Source organism: Sparus aurata, chromosome 6 (genome assembly GCF_900880675.1).
Source record: "Sparus aurata chromosome 6, fSpaAur1.1, whole genome shotgun sequence".
In the NCBI taxonomy this organism is placed as follows: Eukaryota; Metazoa; Chordata; class Actinopteri; order Spariformes; family Sparidae; genus Sparus; species Sparus aurata.
Genome location: NC_044192.1, coordinates 17,077,454 through 17,095,276, shown reverse-complemented (window position 1 = coordinate 17,095,276; position 17,823 = coordinate 17,077,454). Strand labels below are relative to the sequence as shown.

General features: G+C 42.5%; 1 protein-coding gene across 1 annotated transcript in view; it reads right to left on the bottom strand.

Annotated features, from left to right (window-relative positions):
* The window catches only part of foxj3 (forkhead box J3), an 80,256-nt gene that overhangs the window by 18,659 nt on the left and 43,774 nt on the right, over window positions 1–17,823 (bottom strand). Inside the window, exons 3-5 of the mRNA XM_030420318.1 lie at window positions 4,581–4,655; window positions 1,538–1,621; window positions 21–122 (exon numbers count right to left, since the gene is read on the bottom strand). Coding sequence (XP_030276178.1) covers window positions 21–122; window positions 1,538–1,621; window positions 4,581–4,655 — 261 coding nt within the window. The remainder of the gene's footprint in view (window positions 1–20; window positions 123–1,537; window positions 1,622–4,580; window positions 4,656–17,823) is intronic.

The following is a 17,823-nucleotide window of genomic DNA, read 5'->3' as shown; positions in this document are numbered from 1 at the left end:
TGGATGGCTGGTTGTAGTACCTTGTTAGTCACAGTGTTGATTGCCAGCGTTGGAGAGGCACTTCCAGAGATCATACACTCCATCCCCAAAGACTCCGACTCCAGGCTGTACGGCGTAGAAGCCTGTGGGGGTTGGGGGTGGGGTGTGGAGGCAGACAAAAAAAGATAAAAATTCAACGCTATCCGATTATTAAAACACATGAAATCCCACTGCAGGTTGCAAGACCTGTATTATGTTTGTGACAAATCTTCAGCCCAGACCAGACACATATCTATCTGCACGGTACAACAAAAATAAAACGCAACTATTGTCACATGACAGAGCAACACCTTTATTTAGGTCACATTTGAACTGTGCTTTCTGAAAAGATGGAGACAACCCCCTTCCCCACCTTCACCTCCTACCGAACACACATACGGTACACACACACACACAAACACACACGCAGGCATGCATGCATGCCCCTGTCTTGCCGTATAGACGCACTGTTGTGAGAGATAACTCTGCCATGCCTGTCTCACAAAACTGCTTACTGTAAGAGGATTGGCTGCCAACAATACCATTTTTAATTCATGATAAACATAAATGAGATTTCACAAACTCTCAATTTCAATGTCTGAGACTCTTAATGGAATGCCTTGTAGGCAGACGGTGTCTAGAGGGATGGGGAGGAGGGGGGAGGGAGGGTGAGCACAGCGCATGTGTCCTACAGAAGACACACTCTTCACTTGGTGCGTTCTTTTGTGTCATACTCAGATCAGGAGAGCTTTAGTTGAAACTGTTGGCAGAGCTGAATATTGAAAACAATGTACTTCTCCTGTACCTTCACTGTGTTTATATACAACCTCACACCAGCAAACAGTTTGTTGAATGAATGTGATAGCATTTCCATGCTGCAGGGCGACTACATTAACAGCATGTTAAGTTTTATGTAGTCTGTGTGCTCGCTTGTGTGTGTGTAGACAATGGCGTTTGTTAGTGTGTGCGCATGAGTCTGCCTGGCCAGCCTAACAGAATCCCTCTTTCTCCTCGTAGCCTCTGGTCAGCCACATTGTGGGGAAGGAGGAGCCAAGAGAGCGCTGCGTCGGGATGCCCCAGGGCCAGGTCAATCTGAGCGGCTCACTAAAACCTCTACAGCTGTACGTAACGCTGGACGAAACTCATCCATAATTAAAGACAAAAGCTCCCGCTCAGAATAGCCAGCGCACAGCTCTGCATTAATTGATGTTTGTTAAAAAAAAAAAAAAGTGAGTGCAGAATGTAATGTATGTAATGGCTGCCTGGGGCATAGTTTATTAATAAGGACCCCACTTCATGACAGGCTAGCGAAGCAGCATGGAGAGGAGGCAGTTACATAAAGTCTGGATATGAACTCCTACTGAGTCTCTGTGTGTGTCTATGTGTGTATGTGCGGTAGAGGAAGAGTGGGAGAGAAAGGAGGGTAAAGGGAAAAGAAAATTAAGGCAGAAGTAGAGACAGATAGAGACAGAAGCTTCAGCAGAGGAGCATCATATGTAGTTTCTCTGATTACACTCACCCGCTCTCCAGACCTCGGCCTCTTCTTTGGCCGTGTTGGCAGGGCGTCCTCCTTTGGGTTGGTGTCGATGGCCCAGTAAGAGCCCTGCAGAAAAAAGAAAGACCCGTGAGCTGATAAAACACAACACAACTCTCTTTAACATGGCATCGCTAGGCACTGACGTGACTGGACACGAGCGTCGGATCTTTCTTTGGCAATGTATTTAAAAATCAGTAGGCCTCATCTGCTCTGCTAAAGTCTGTTCCATCAGCTGAAGTCTTTATTTGAGTTGATAGCTGTGAGTTTGTGCGGCGTGTGGGTGGGCTTTGTTAGTACGAAAGGCTTGGCTTTTCCTCCTCTGCGGCTGCTCCTCAATGAGAAGCTGGTGAGGGCAGCTGGTGGTGGTGAAATGCTAAGCCTTTCCTGAAGCTGTACTTCCTCAGCCTCAGGTACTGAGTCAGAGTGCCGTTGCCAAGGATGAAGGCTCCACAGTCTCAGTGCAGGAATGGAGGCAGCGCTAGCCCTGCCGTGTTGCTTTCTTCTGAGGTCTGAGCGAGGCTAATCAAGGAGAGAACAGTTGGGGCTGGCTCTGGGGCTGCAGCAAGCAATTCCACAAGCAGGCTGCATTATTTATCTTTGCATTCGGCCCCATTTAATTTATTTTTCAATGGTGTTCCTCCTCGAAACCAATGAGAAATCAGCTTACAGTACAGATTTTTACCCCAAGGCCCTGCAGGTTCTGAGTTTATTTTTAATATTTCATATGGCCCCTGATAAAATCTCAATTGTCAAGAGAAAGTGAGATCAGGACCTTTAAAATTACTTCCTTAGCAGAGAGAATAATTGTTATTTCCATAAGAAATTCTCTGAACAACAGGCGAGGCCACAGAACAAGCTGTATCTCAAGTATCTATATAATAACGGCTGCATACACAATGGCCTGCTCTTGTTAAAGCTAGAAAATCTGTTATTTTCACAGCTCACATACACAACTGCTACAATTGTTATAATGAAAAGCCACGGTTGGCCTATATTTGTCTGGGGGTTAAAATTATAAGTTTTAATATGTGCAAGGCTTTGGGGTCAATTAACATGTTCCTCAGAGGGAAGGATAATTCACAGCACAATCAACCAAAGATGAAGAAACATCTTGTATTGATGTAGGTTACAGTAAAATGCAGCGGAAACCTCATTACACACTCAATATTTTCTACAAGAAGCTTCCAAAAATGTTTTTGAAAAAGGTGAGAAAAGTGTCTTGACATGTGATCCTTCTCTGTGTTGAGATGCAGGGGTTAATTGCAGGGTGTACAGAGGCAGATGTGTCAAAATTAGGATTCAGACAGACAAAGCCAGGCTCGGCGGTGTTCCTTTTAATTAGGGGGGTGAAGAACACATTAAGTTAGCTCTCATGGGAGGGGAGTTTCTGCATTTCCCTATAGAGACCCCAAGAGAGTTGGCAGGGAAAAAGGAAAACATATAAAGAGTCATTAAATTATTCACAAATACACTGCAATATACTGTACTAATGCCAAGCAAAGTGTGTCCGTGGAGTCTGGGGCAACAACTTCGCAAAGCTACAACATTCAATGCAGCCATGAAACAAAGGATGCTGTAAAGATTTTTTTCAAACAGGTCCTGATAACAAATGTGCTCACTTCCCAAAAATGATGGCGCTCATTTTCATATATCAACATAACTGATGTCATCTACTTCCCCTTTTGTGTGTAAATATAGGAAGGACGAACACAAGAAGCACACCAGTCTTCCTGGAAACTCCTGGCCGAGACATGCGGCCAATTAAAATAGAGATTATTAACAGTAGCCTTCACAGGCTGTATTTCTACCTCCGAGGTAGACAGGGTGTGTATATGTGTGTGCGTACAATACCAACTGTCATCTCTTACACCATCTCAGAGAGAGAGAGAGACAGACAGAGAGCGACATGACTCTCCTATCTCATCCAACCAGCAGTTCTCATATTCCTGCCACATTACAATATTGATGCAACATATCAAGAGCGGCTAGCGCCTCTTTGAAGTTGTCTTCGGGGGAGGGGGGGAGGGAGGGAGTGAGGAAAATTCCAAATTAAACATTAAGGATGCGAGCATGTTGGCCATGCATTTGGAATGGGATCCATACAGCAATAGATTATTTTGTATTTAGTGGAGCAGCTCCCAGGAGTGTCAATATCAGAGGATTACAGCAAAACATGAAATTAGCATTCAGTCCCCATCCTCTACACAGCTAGGCGTAGCTCTTCATGCATGTGTCGGGGTGTACGTGCGTGTATGTGTACGTGTGTGTGTAATTATTTGAGCGGTTGCCTAAGCATATGTAGCGTATGTTCTGACAGTGCTGGGATGAAATCTGGGTTAGGCTACATATGGTTTAGACCTATGCATGCCAGTATACTAAATATAGGAATATATGCTTCTTCTTCATGAACTATTCCGTGGACCAGGGGACACCATTTATCAGTTTGCTACAGATTGTGAAGTAAATCAGGCGGAGAAAAGCAACTGTAGGTGGTCCTACTGAGACTCAAATGTCAAATTAACATGTTGGACTTGGACATCTTTTACAGAGAAGAAAAATGGAAGACAGAAAGCTGAGTGGAGAGCAAATGAGGTCTGTTTTTTTTTTAGTTGGTTCAGCACCTTGAGTAAATACTTAAGGGATGCAAGATTCTGGAATGACCTGACTTCAACCTTGTTATGGCCCCATCTCCACCAGTCTTTGACTTTTTCTTCCCTCACCCAAATCTGCTGTCTGTGCCGGTCCAACAAACTAGTCTCTCCTTACATTTGAAATGCAATTCTGTGGGGGTGGGAGGTTCATAATAGATTACGAGCATGCCATGCATTTCCAGACTGTCAGAGTCCTGGCAGCCATTCAAAGGTAACATTTTTCTACCAGAGATAGCTTGTTACACAGCAAAATATAAAAAAAATAAAAATGTTCTAACAGCGAATGCTGCCAGCTGGGAAACTAAACACATTCTTCTATTTGTATTTGTTTCAAAGTTACATGCATTTTAAAAATTAATGTTTGAAAGGCTCACCTTTCCTGGGTCATCTTTGGAGCGAGGCACTTTGAGAAAACACTTGTTCAATGACAGATTGTGCCGTATTGAGTTCTGTGGGGGGAAAAACAGAGAGAGAAAGCCGATGAGGTGAGTGAACACATATCAAAAATCAGATTACACAAACAAGTCTGTAGTAACTTGAGTGTTGAGAAGATCACTGCCAGCAGCAACAGGGACATACAACTTGTTGGCATGTAACATTTAGGTTTAGTCACAACTCCTGTCATCGAGGTCAGCTCGTTTCAGTGGCATGAGGATCTGGCCTACAACTGTGTCCAGATTTCACTCTGCACACATATACAGGAGCTCAATCTGTGTACAAAGCCACCAGGAAGCAATATCTTTCATCAATGTCCAACAAACTGCATTTTGGTTGCACAAATATGTTGAATTCCACGGGTGCCAAAAATAGGAGCCAGAAGGAATCCCACACTGGGATGGTTGCTGATACCAGGGCCTGATATTAATTAATGCTTCAGCGAGCTCCTGAGGGGGCAGGAAATAAATTATGTAGATCATTCTGAAAGTTAACTCATTACAGTGTTACAAGCTACTCCACAGTGGTGAAGAGGGAGGTTCATCCAGCTGCCTGATTGGGGAGGCGAGGTGGGCTGAAGTAGCCACAAGGGCTGGAGAGCGATGCTCCAGGCCTGGGTTAACCAGCTACAGCAAGGCCCTCAGAACCAGCTGGAGGCAGGCCAGCGGAGGGCTTACAAGAGCCAATGGATGCACACGTTTCTCCACTCCACTTTATAGAGTGGTATTGACAGATGGCCACACTGAAAAGCTGTAGGATTCTCTGATGAGTTTAACGGATGCAGGAGATGAGTAGAGCGAGAGAGAGAGAGAGAGAGAGAGAGAGAGAGAGAGAGAGAGAGAGACCCCCAAGTGCAAATGATGGGAGCTGCTTGTTCAACAGTATAGGCAATTATACCACAGGAGGGATGATAATGACAGCCTCGTTGTAATGCTGTCAATCTCACCGCTTAAATCACTCTGAAATGCCAATGCAATCCAGGCGAAGTCTAACAATGTTCTCAGACAAAAAATACAGAAGGGGGAAACTGGCGCCATAGTCAAAATAATTCTCTTCTTGTGCCAGAAGGAAATATTTTCTAAAAGTAACACTCAACCCAAAATTTATCTTTTGAGTATCAACCACTCGTCCCTGCAGGCCTGAAATAAGGCTGTAAAAGACTGCAGTTTGCTCTATTCAGAAAGAATTCTTGTTTCAGTGGATCCCCAAAAATGTGTTCACAACATTGGCCCTTTGTGGCAACTCGCAGTGAGTTCAAGTTCAAGACTTGTCTGCAGGGCAGTGAAGAGAACTCCAACCAATCCGACCTCTAAACCTCGGCCAAACCCTGTACAAAGAAGCACAAGGCCACAGTGGTTGCTCACGTTGGTCAAAGCTCTACTGTTTTCTGGCACGAGCTGCGCACCTAAGTCAGGATCGCAGTGTAACAGCCCTTATTCTGCTGCAGGCTGAAAACCCAACTTTTCACACATGTTGATTGCAGGCACTATTTGCCCTAATTCAACTGTACTTGTAGCTCTAAATTTTTCTGTTATTTGTTGTAAGCATGTTGGGCTGTAAGTCGCTTTGGACAAAAGTGTTCGCAAAAAATGAATGTAATGTAAAAATGTGACTTTTTAGGGTAGAAGAAAAATGTCAAATAGAACCTCTTGACACACTTGAATCACAATCCAGCTTTCTGCTAAACCATTGTATGCTCAACAAAAGAAATATGGCTGAAGAATCTCCTTTTATGCCTTTACATCTCCTTTCCTGAAAGTACAAAAATCTACTTGAAGTACCGTAAATAGCCTTATTTTGAAAATGTGTGCTTATATCATACTAAGCATATGTAAGGACAGCAGAGAAATGGATAATACTCGAGGACATTTTGACACTTTCTGTCTTGCCACCATTGTATTCCAATAAAACTGACAAAAATTCAAGATTACAATAGCTGTGCTGAAATTTAAAAGCCACCTTTCAAGACTGGCGGGCAGAAGGCTTAATACTTAAAAAGATTTTGGGTGGAGTATCACCCAAATACCTGAACTGAGGAAATTGAATCCTTACACACAAACACAACAGTATAAAATACAATAGATGGGGTAATAAGACACACAGACTCTCACAAGTCATATGCCAGCAGGCTGTCCTACGCCTACACACAAGACTTTAAGGAATCAAAACTGTGGAAAAGAAATCCCCAAAAAGCAAACATAAAAATCTCGATTGAAAAAAAGATGTAGTCCATTTTAGAAATAATGATTATGTTCATTATCAGTTAATATATCAATTACATTTAGGATTATCTGATAAATAATTTTGTCAATGACCTGGCATAAGAAAAAGGGAGAGAAAACTTGCCACCATGACTTCTGAGAGCCCAAGGTGACATCTTGTCTTGTTTCATCTGAACCAAAGATACTTAATTTGAAATAATATAAAACACAGAAAACTGCCATATCTCACATCAATCTTCATATTTACTCTTAATACAATAATCTAATACAATTTTCTGTCGATCGACTCCGTTCACTGAACACTTTTAGCTAATGTTTCTCTTATTTTCAGTATAAGCATGGGCATACAAAACATTATTGACCATTACAGCCTCTGTTACACTCCAGGATACATTTATGTAACGGTCTCAAACCACAATGTATTTTGGTCACACTGCTATCGGATCTTTAAAACTACATACGGAAGCACTCAGGCTTGCACTGATATCCGAACTCTCTGGTCTGAATGTAATCCAGCTACAAGAAACTAATCTGAAGAATCAAATCTGAAAAGTCACATACAGGAGACCCTGGACCCTACAACATGAGTACGACTAGAGATCCTGTTCATTCTCAGGCTCACATATGCTTTTCCTTGTCCCTGGCCCAGGTGGAGTACTTTACACAGTCTGCAGTGACAGCACTATTACATAGGCCCTGTCCTTTTAGCCACACTCTGTCCCTCAGCTTGTTACAGTTCAACACTAGTTCAGATGAATAAAACAATGCAAGCGCACACAGAATGTGATCATGCATAGTGGATGGTGACAAACAGATACAAGGCTCTCCATTTAGCCACCCTATGCTACTTTAAAACCCTGAAACATGTCCAACAGGGGAGCGTCTGAGCAGGAGGGTGTGTGATGCAAGCTGCACAATGCCATACACACTTAAGTACTTAAATCCATTTCTCCTTCACAGCCTGTGTGTATGTCTGAGTGTGTGTGCCACTTGATGCCAGGCGGACAGAAGCAGCTGAACTTGCACAGAGAGGTGGCTCTATCCATTAAGGACCTTCTGCTGGGCCTAAATCATTGATACAGTCAAGCAGTCAAGGCCTGCCGCCACATTAGAAGTTTACTTTTTAATGAACTCTGCCTGACCGCTCGCTTCTCCTCCTGACAGGCCCTGTGCCCGGCGACGTCCCAAACTGTGTCATACAAACTCCTTCCACTGCTTTAGACACATGTGTGCAGTGAAACCAACGGGAAGAGATGAACCAGAACAAAAGGGGGACATTAAAATATTACAGCAGCAGCAGGGGAAGAAAAAGAAAACATGATGACAGCGGCAGTTGCTGCATTTGATAGATCATAGTGTGTTTGCTGAGTTGGAGAGAAAGGGGAGTGCAAGACAATGATAGGCTGATGAAAAATTAAGGCCAATTACTGCTGCACATATAAACAATATGTCAGCATTTGAGCAGCCGCTTCTTAGATTTATCTAAGCGTGTGTGGTACAAAGTATTTGCTTTAAGACATCAGGCTAAGTTGGTATAAGTGGATCTACAGTACAGAGGGAAGTGAAGTAGGTGGAAGAGGTCAGAGGGTGTGAGCAGTGGTACACAAAGTGAGTCAGACAGAGCTCACTGCAGGGGTCCTGCCCAAGTGCTGCCCAGCATCTACCTGCAACCCCCACAGAGCACTTCATATACAACCTCAGCACAGGCCTGTGTGTGTGAGTGTGTTTGTCTGTGTATGTGGGATGCCTCCTACACACCTTAAAACACACACACACACACGCAGGCACAGGAACGTGTCTCCTAACAAATGGCGGTGATTTAACACACCAGGACAGCAGTGGAGGCGTAAGCAGCTCCGCCCTCGCTGCCCCCCCTGCTGAGGAGCGCTGCAGCTCAGCAGAAGGGCCGCCAGGGGAAAGTAGGTCAGGCTGACCTCTGCGCTCAGCGTGTCAAACGTTCGGAGTGAGCTAAAGGGACAGGCCATGTCAGAGCCCTGCTCCTCACAGCTGGGGAGGAGGAGGCACCCTGTGCACACGGTTAGGGACCCAAGGGAGCGAACTCGGCATGCTAGGACAGACACACGTATGCACACATACTGGTTATGACATAGTGATGAACACCAGCAACCAAGGGAGAGGAAGAGTCACACTGTGGTCCAACGTGAGTGAATCAATGCCCCAGTAGGTTCCTGGCCTTCCCACATTCACACCATCTTCCTGCAACTTTATGCCTCCAGACAAAGCTTTAAAAAAATAAAGCATGCGGGGGCTCCAACCAACCAACACACAGCCCACTCTTATATTTCCCACAACAATGAGGCATAAGTCCAGTTGTGAATTTACTTGAAACATTCCTGGGACCAGGTGAGAGTCTGAGACGACCTGGAGGAGCTTTTAAAGTGTTAAGATTAAACTCCAAATGGAGAAGAACTTAAATACTGCTGGATTTGCAGTCTTTGTGATCAAAGTGCTCTCCCTAGCATTGCAGTGTGTGAGAAAAATAGGTGGTGGTGAACAGCATCAGGAACCAGTGGTTAAACATTACAATGACCTCTGCTACAGGAGCTGCTTATAAAGGCTAATATTAAGGAGGAAAAAAAAAACCTGATTCATGAGTTCAATTCACGTTTCCAATAAAGAGCAGGTCCAGGGAGAAAAGCAAAGGATGTGCAGTTAGCTCAGAGTGAGGCGAGGTGAGTTTAGGTGACACTCCGTACCCAATCGGAGTACCCAGTCTGTTTAGGTTTATCCCATTTTGCATGAAATCAATGTGTCTTTCCACATTTACGATGAAATAAAAGACAGGATGTACCCACAGCGCTTTTGTACGAATATCAATCAGGCTTGTGTTGCCACATCTAATATCTTGTATGCAGTGTCTGAACAGATGAAGGGAGAATCAGACAAACCAAAGAAAACATTCTTGCAAGTGCCATTGCTTTGAGGATAGGAACTCAAACTCTAATTGACCTGTCAGCAAGTCTGAATGATGGAGAGATACAAAAGACTTGAGCTGCTACTGAGATAGACGCTTCAGATATGTTCCAAAATACAGAAATCTTTTTAATGAATGAATGGTGAGAGGAAGGTAAGCACTGGTCACTGGGTAGGCGAGAGAGCGAGTGAATGAATGGGTAAGTGAAACAAATAAAGGAAGATCTAAGGGCTAACATAATGAACGTGTGTTTCTAAAATGGTGGACTGCAGATGCCAGTAGAAAGAGATGTCAAAGTAGACGACATTCTAAATGTAATCACTGTGTGAAAATCATTTTATGAAAGGAAGGAAGTCCATCTAAAATGACGCTGCGTTTCCTGACGCATGTTAGAAGAATGCAACACTTGATTTCCCAATCATAGAGTATAGTGTTTGACCTAACAAAAAAAAGATGGGTGCCTAATTCAGAGGAAACTACAGCAAAGAAAAGGTGGATTTTGCTTTAACATTTTTAGTTTGGCTATCTGCCTAAGTGCTATATTAGAAAGGAAGACAGAAAGAAAGAAAGAAAGAAAGAAAGACAGAAAGACAGAAAGAAAGACAGAAAGAAAGACAGAAAGAAAGAAAGAAAGAAAGAAAGAAAGAAAGAAAGAAGGGGAAGTGAATCAGTAGAGATACAGTAAAACACACACACACACACACACACACATATATACACACACACACACGTAGATTACTGTATTTTTAGGCCTTTGTTATTTTCTGTGGACCCTGTGACATGCCCACCAACACAGAACATACTCCTCAGCCTCGGGGATCTGCACCGAGGCCACGGAATGTAGCACCTTCGCTGTCTATTTGTAGTGGGTGTGGGAAGAAGGCATGTGGGATGCCACAGCGTTCGCTCAGCAAGGCACCGCTTTTTTAAAAAAAAATAATAATTTATTGAACACACATACAACACAGGTAGAGCAAGGTAAGTTCATCCAAGTGCAATCACCAGATGATTTAATCCAGTTAGCTGTGAGAGGAGCTGTGACCTTAAGGCCGTCAGAGCGAGGCTCTTCTGAATGACTGGATGAAAACCTGCTGTGTGATGACAAAGGCGTGTCAGTATGCTGTATGCTTCAGCATTTTGAGCACTTAAAACCCGTCACCTCCTATTTTACCACACGCGTTCACATGAAAATTATGAGACAAACATGCCTTCAAGGCTCCAGCTGTAAAGCAGGTCATTCTGGGCTTCAATGACAAAAACAATTATGTTTAACACCTATCAAGGACTTCTTTAATTCTATTTAGCACTACTTAAGCCTTATTGACTAAAGTGACCCCTCCCCCACTGACACCATACTGTCAGAAGTCTTCCAACACGCTGCCAAGCTCTCGCACCTAGCAAAGCTACTGAGAGACCCAAAGCCCACACTCAAATACCAATGAAGTTAACTATAACGATTTTTCAACTTCATTTTTTTAACCATCTTCAAAGGCATTTGATCTGCCTCCCTTGGCATCTAGTAGTAATGTGTTGGCATGCTAGGTTTCAAACCCCTTAGTCTCTGATCTTTACTCACTTATATGTAGTTTTAATAAAACATGAACACTTTGCTTGCTTGCTGCAGAAAAATAACATGCCAAGGTGAAATCTGTCATACATATAATAACCTGTTACTCCATGCTAGGAGAGCTCTACGTCTACGTCCAGGATGCAAAGACAAAAGAAAATGAGAAAAATCTAAATGATGGCTAACTTTTGCTTTATAGTCTCAGGTCATCTGGTGTAGCACACTGAGGTATTATAGTAATTAAAACTCAACAGCCACTTCTGCAGAAGGAGATGACACTTTGGGGAAATTGTATTTTTCTCCCCCTCCTCCAACAGTAAACATTTGGCTAAATTAAACCCATTTTTCACTGGCAGGCTAATATAATGAGGGCGATACATGCAAGAAAGAAATTAGCTTGATAAGCGATTACATGTGTGGCCTCAAAAAGGACACGTTATCAAGAGAAGCGAGAACACTGATGGCAACAAAACCCTTGGAGATGCTTGGACTTTATTGTAAGGGATTTTTTTTAAGAATTAAAGAGAGTACAGAGTTAATGAACATAAAAAAGGACAAACAAAGGAAAAAGAATCAAAGATGTCATCCTTCCTCCTGCAACTACAGGGAAGCCAACTGAGATGACAACTGAGGACTGCATCAGCCTCCACAGGTGTATGGTTTCCATAGGCCATAGCCATACATTCAAACTGCAGGAAAGGTAAAGAGGATTGACAGGTGAGGCTGCAGGTATAAAATGTGCTTCGTCAGTGGACAAATGCCGCCTCGGAAAGATGTGCAAGGTGTGACATTTGTTCTAGATAAATACAAGCAAGCTAACAGCAGTCTACAGCAATAGTAGACTGTCTCCGAGGTCATATTAGACCAAACCGTCTACATATTAACCATCGTCGGATACACGTTAACCAAAGAAGTCGGCAAACATATAGTAAAAGTAGACAATGAGCTTACCTGCCCATTCGGCAGTGTGTGGATTCCTCCATAACTCAGTAAGCACAGATATTCCAACTTCATCTGCCAAGAAATTTTGCTGAGGGTAATCTAGGGATACTGCATCCTATAGAGCTCAGACAATAGACGGAGCCAAAACAAAAACCCCATAGTTCTCTAGTGGCATATAAGAAGTTTATGAATGCTGCAACAAGGATGTTCCCTTTTCAACAGAAGCAGTAGGGTTAGAGAGCAAAAGCTCCAATATAAATGTTCTGAACTCAATCTCACTCAGACACGTGCGCCCACATTCCCTTCCCTACCTGCTTTGTTGCTTTAAGGCCAACCTTGGAACGGACCTGCACAAAAATTCAAGGAAAAAAAAAACCAAACTTCTGCATTATTTTCTAGGTGCACTCGAGGTTACAGTCCTGGCTTGAATGCTACGTTTGAAATTCGAGCATTCCCCTTATAAATTGGGAGGCAGTCACTGCAGATTTGAAAAGCTGTGGGGGAAAAATTCACTTAATGCAACGCTGAATGGCAGGTCACACTACAACAAAAGCCCTGAGCCACTCATATGAGGCCTATTTGATCACAGTCCTTCAGAGAGCTATCCGTCTTTGTCTCTCTCTTTTGCCGATATTTGTGTCTCTCCCACTCTGTCTCACTCTCTCACTCAAAGCCAAACTGCACACAGTCGAAGCACTTTGCACAACCTCTGGTGTTGCTGCTACACTTGCGATCACTGCTGCACAGTGTGGAGTGCAGAAGTGTAGGATTATTCCATTAAGTGGATTATTTCAGCACATCTCTGACCTTCGACGGGGATGTCATTGGCAATGAACCAAAAAGAATGGAGGAGAAATGATGATGGGCACCGACCTCTCTGGAAATTGGCAGGATTGAGTGATAGATAACACAACTGAGCAGTAAACCGGTCGGTACAACATAGTAGATTAGGCTGGAACGAAAAGGTTGAGATGTGGCAGGACTAGAATCAAGTCAGGAAAATAAACCTGTGCAACATCCACTGCAGAAAATCAAGAATCATGCTTCAGGTTAACTTACAGCTACATTACTGCACATCCTAAAATGGCCTTCTCACTGCTTTAATCATTAAATACTTCCAAATGTCAAATTTTATTTAATGGCATCCAGTGACTTATCAGCAATTACAGGAAACAGACTAGTTGTCTGTTTCCTGTAATTGCTGATAAGTCACTGGATGTCATCTACCTGATAGAGTTAGCTTCTGGTCTCTAATTTAGCAACTAATAGGGTGAGAGGGAACGGTAGCTAACTAACTAATAGATGTAATTATAATATATGTCATTATTGTGATTGGGGAATGTATATGGTATTAGACTTTGGATATCGTTTTACCATGATCATTGTTGTCTAACTCTACTCAACAAACTGTTCTTGTTCTAGTAAGGGTTTTGATAATTATCATATCCTCATTACATGATGATTATTCATTCAAAATCAAATTTTAATAATATTTTGTCATCCGTACAATACCATTGCATTTCTGAAGCGCTTTTAAGGAGATTTCTAAATATCGAGATATGTATTGTGTATTATGTCATAGCCTAAAAATAATATGATACTATTTTAAAGCCATACCATCCACTCCGACCAGAGTGCATTGCACATTAGGGCAGTAGTGATGAGGGAGTACATCATTATGTGTATCTGTATATTTAACTCTTCAAACAACTTAATTATCTGTATCCATATTCGGAATGAGCGGGGCATAAACTAGAAGTGTGTGGTGCTTAAAGTAGGCATGGAACAAAGTTGGTGATTTAAGCCTGGAATTGATATGGGTAGATCTGAAGTAATTATAATTGTTTATTAGAAAGAACAGTAAATAAACTTCAGCACGTCAGCTACCCAATGTGGATTTTCCTTCACCACGAGTATGGATATCGACATATTTTAGTCGTATCATACTCATAAAAGATATATTATCTGCTCCGGATACTTGTTTTAGCTGAGTATTCACTCAATCCTGCGCAGCACAATATGGTCCAAAAAAACCTTTTTTTTTTCTCCCCAGATTTTTAAATCATGATGGTGTGACATTTGTTGGAGTCTGTACCAAACAAACATGTTTTCTTACTTATTGAAAACAAGATGTCTAGCCCAGGGCATCTCTGCAGCACTACAGTGCTTCATTATAATGCTGTTTCATTGCCCATTTTACCTTTATTAGATATATGCAGCTTCTTGCATTTCTAATATTTCACTTGTTGTAATTTTCATTATATTTTGAGTAATCATGCAGCCATATTTCTAAGTAATGGAGGTTAACCAGAATACATGCTGCTACTCATAAAATCAGATAAAATTAGAAGCCTGCAAACAAAATTGATGCCGACCTTGATTTTTGTTGGTGACGGTTGAGCACAGGGAGTTCATAGTGACTGGATGTTTTATGTTTTAAGGGGGTCAAACTCACATCTTACATCAGCCTAGAGGAAACAAAAATAATTGACAGATTCTCAAATGGGAAAAAAAGACGTAGCACATACTGTATGCTTGGTCGCCCGAAACAACTGGGAAACTGGTCCAGTATGGACTGACAATATCGGCAAGGAGAGCCGCCTTTCACAGTGCTGTAAACGGAGTCTGGTTCTCTGAGCGATGCGGGCTCGCACTTTTCTCTTGTGCTACACAGGGCGCTTTTTCTCTCCCTTCCTCCTCCACTGCAGAGGCAGCACAAGGCCATGAAAGATTGGAGGCAAAGTGACGTCCTCTGGTTTATCCTCCCTGAAAGCCTTCGCATGCTCTCAGTTCCACATGAGGGATCTGATGAAAGCCGTTTGTCAGTACGCCACTTAATTATCAGCCAGAAGAAGAGCCTCTGATGCTATCCTCTGACAATGGCTCACAGCAGCCTGCTGACTACAGTGCCCACTAACAATGAAGAACTGACTGCAGCTACTAATGGTGACGGGGTAGTGCCAACTGTCCACTTAAGAGTTAGACAAATTAAGTAACGGCACAGAGAGTCTTTTGTGCGCCACTTCACTGTATATTCTTTACTCCATGGGCTTGAGAAGCAAGGAGCAAATTTTACATCTACATACCAAGACTGTAAAATGTGATGTTTGGATGACAAAATGCAAAACAGACGTAGGGAAAACACTGTATCAAGCTGAGGAAAAACTGAGACATTTTGACCTTTTAAATTTCCTGCATGTCTACACAAACATTATAGAGTTTATGCTGCTGCTCAATATGCACGTTACCATCAGAATACAAATAAATAAAACAGTCACATGCGCTTCTTAACCTTCTATCTTTGCATAGTCTTTTGACTGCAGTGCAGAGTGACTACAGCTATGCACCAATATCATTTCTGTGCAGCGAGATAAAGAAATATTTCCATTAACTGTGATTTAGTTAAAGAAACTCTATCATCTGAATTAAATATGAGATTTAAATGTCATATGGAGGGAAATCACCTGTTCAACATGAGGACCACTCTGGATCTGGCTGCTTTAACCTTCTTCTGCCTGGTGATGCCAAGTCAATTTCAGAAATGACTGGGGTGCAAAAGATGAAGATCAGGGGCTTTATTATTTTCTTAATCGGCTGTGTTCGTGTCATGAAAGTCACTCATAGATTTACAACATTCATCCCTGAGGCTCTTGAATACACTCAGCTTGAAGACTACTACACAAGCTGAGGAAAAAAGTAAGCCATTTACCATCATCTGTATTAATCTGATCTGATGCTTAGCTTTTCATTAGCAAAGTACATTACTGTACATGTCCATGACAAACACAGGGTGATGACTCAGTGTAACCTTGGACTCCCTGTAGTAACCTGTCAGCAGGGAGCAAATCCACAAAGCAGCGGCTCATTTGAAATCGCTGCTCTGCACTCACTAACAAACTCTGAAAAAAGCCAAAGAGAAGCTTTTTTTTGTTGTAATATGTATTAGATTTGATTTCCTTCTAAAAGGGAATCACAGACCCACCCTACAGTCCATTAGCCAAGTTAATGCAGAGCTGCCAGACTTGCTGACCCATTAATAATACATCGCAGTGGTCAAAAGAGGCCAGACACCTCCGTGCACCCCTTCATCCCTCTACACGGCCACATTAATGGACTAATTCAGATGCAATTAACTGGTGGGGAGAGGCTGTGGCCTTGTGGCTGGTGGAGCACAGGCTGAAGGGCTCACAGCCAGGGCTTGGATTATAATCACTGCGAGCACACACATGAGCACACACGCTCACAAAACAATTTACATACTACTAGAAAGGAGCCGAAGAATTTGTAGTAACACAGAATGTAGCTTTTGCCCTCGGACCAGAAGAAAGAGGAAATGAATGAATATCATTTAGACTATTCATCATATTTCGCCCTAGAAATAAAGTTTTAAGTGGCCCTTGGTTGAAAATGTGTTTTAGTTAAAATTAATAAATACAAAAAATAAGCAACAACCTTTAATCGGAGTTGTGTTTGTGTCCACTTGATGATTGCAACACCATCATTGTAATAGGCGTATTATGTGCATTTGTATGACTGGACCTTTGTAGTATGTTTTATTGTGTACTGATCATCCAAAATGTTTCCTTAAAAATGCAGAAAAATCCACAATTTATTCAAGGTAACGATGCGTTTTATTTGTTTCCGTCAATGCCGTCATATCTCGTTTATCCCCTCTACTAACTATAACTTTCAGGGAAACGGGAAACACCAGATGACATGTCAGCTATTGTTCACTATTTTTGGTTGGACCACAATTATTTTCATCTGCAGTGGTGCTTGTATAACAATGCAGAAAAACTCCCCTGATCCCACGCTACTTCACAGTGTCATCAAACTACATCTTTTGTCATGTTATCATTTGTGCGTTTAACATAAGAATAATGATAAAAGCCAGTTTAAACACCAGAAATGCTTCCTTATGGCAAATCTGCATGAGACGACAAAGTGTAAAATGCTTACACTGCCCCACTTTGATTTCACAGGATCTTCTTTATGTTTGTCCATTACATCAAGTTTTGTTCAATAATGTAGCTGTGGAAACGTGCTCTTTGAGAATGTGACTTTGACAAATGAGCAATTACAGGAGCGATATTCACGTGTCACATCTGTGGCCAGCATGACCCGCGATTAGCCCTACTGATGCCGAATGTGAGATGCGAGAGCTGAGCCTGTCAACACAGGCGCCTGGGAAGGCAGCGCGGCCCATACTGGCATGTCATCCATCACTGGTTCCACTCGGCTGCCGCAGCTGTGTCACTGTCCCCCTCTCACAGACCGCTGACCCCACTGAGGACGCACCAGCAGGATGATCAAATATCTCCCTGGGATAAGAGACAACCATCCTGCTTCACTGACAAGGCAAATGGACAACAAACCCTCTTTCCTACATATCCTCTGCCACAATGACATCTTTATCAATAAGCAGCATTTAATAGCAGAGAGCAGCAGTAGAATCGTGTAAAGACATAGCTGCTTGCCTTTATTTCCCCCCCTCCAAAAAAGCAAGGATTGTGAAG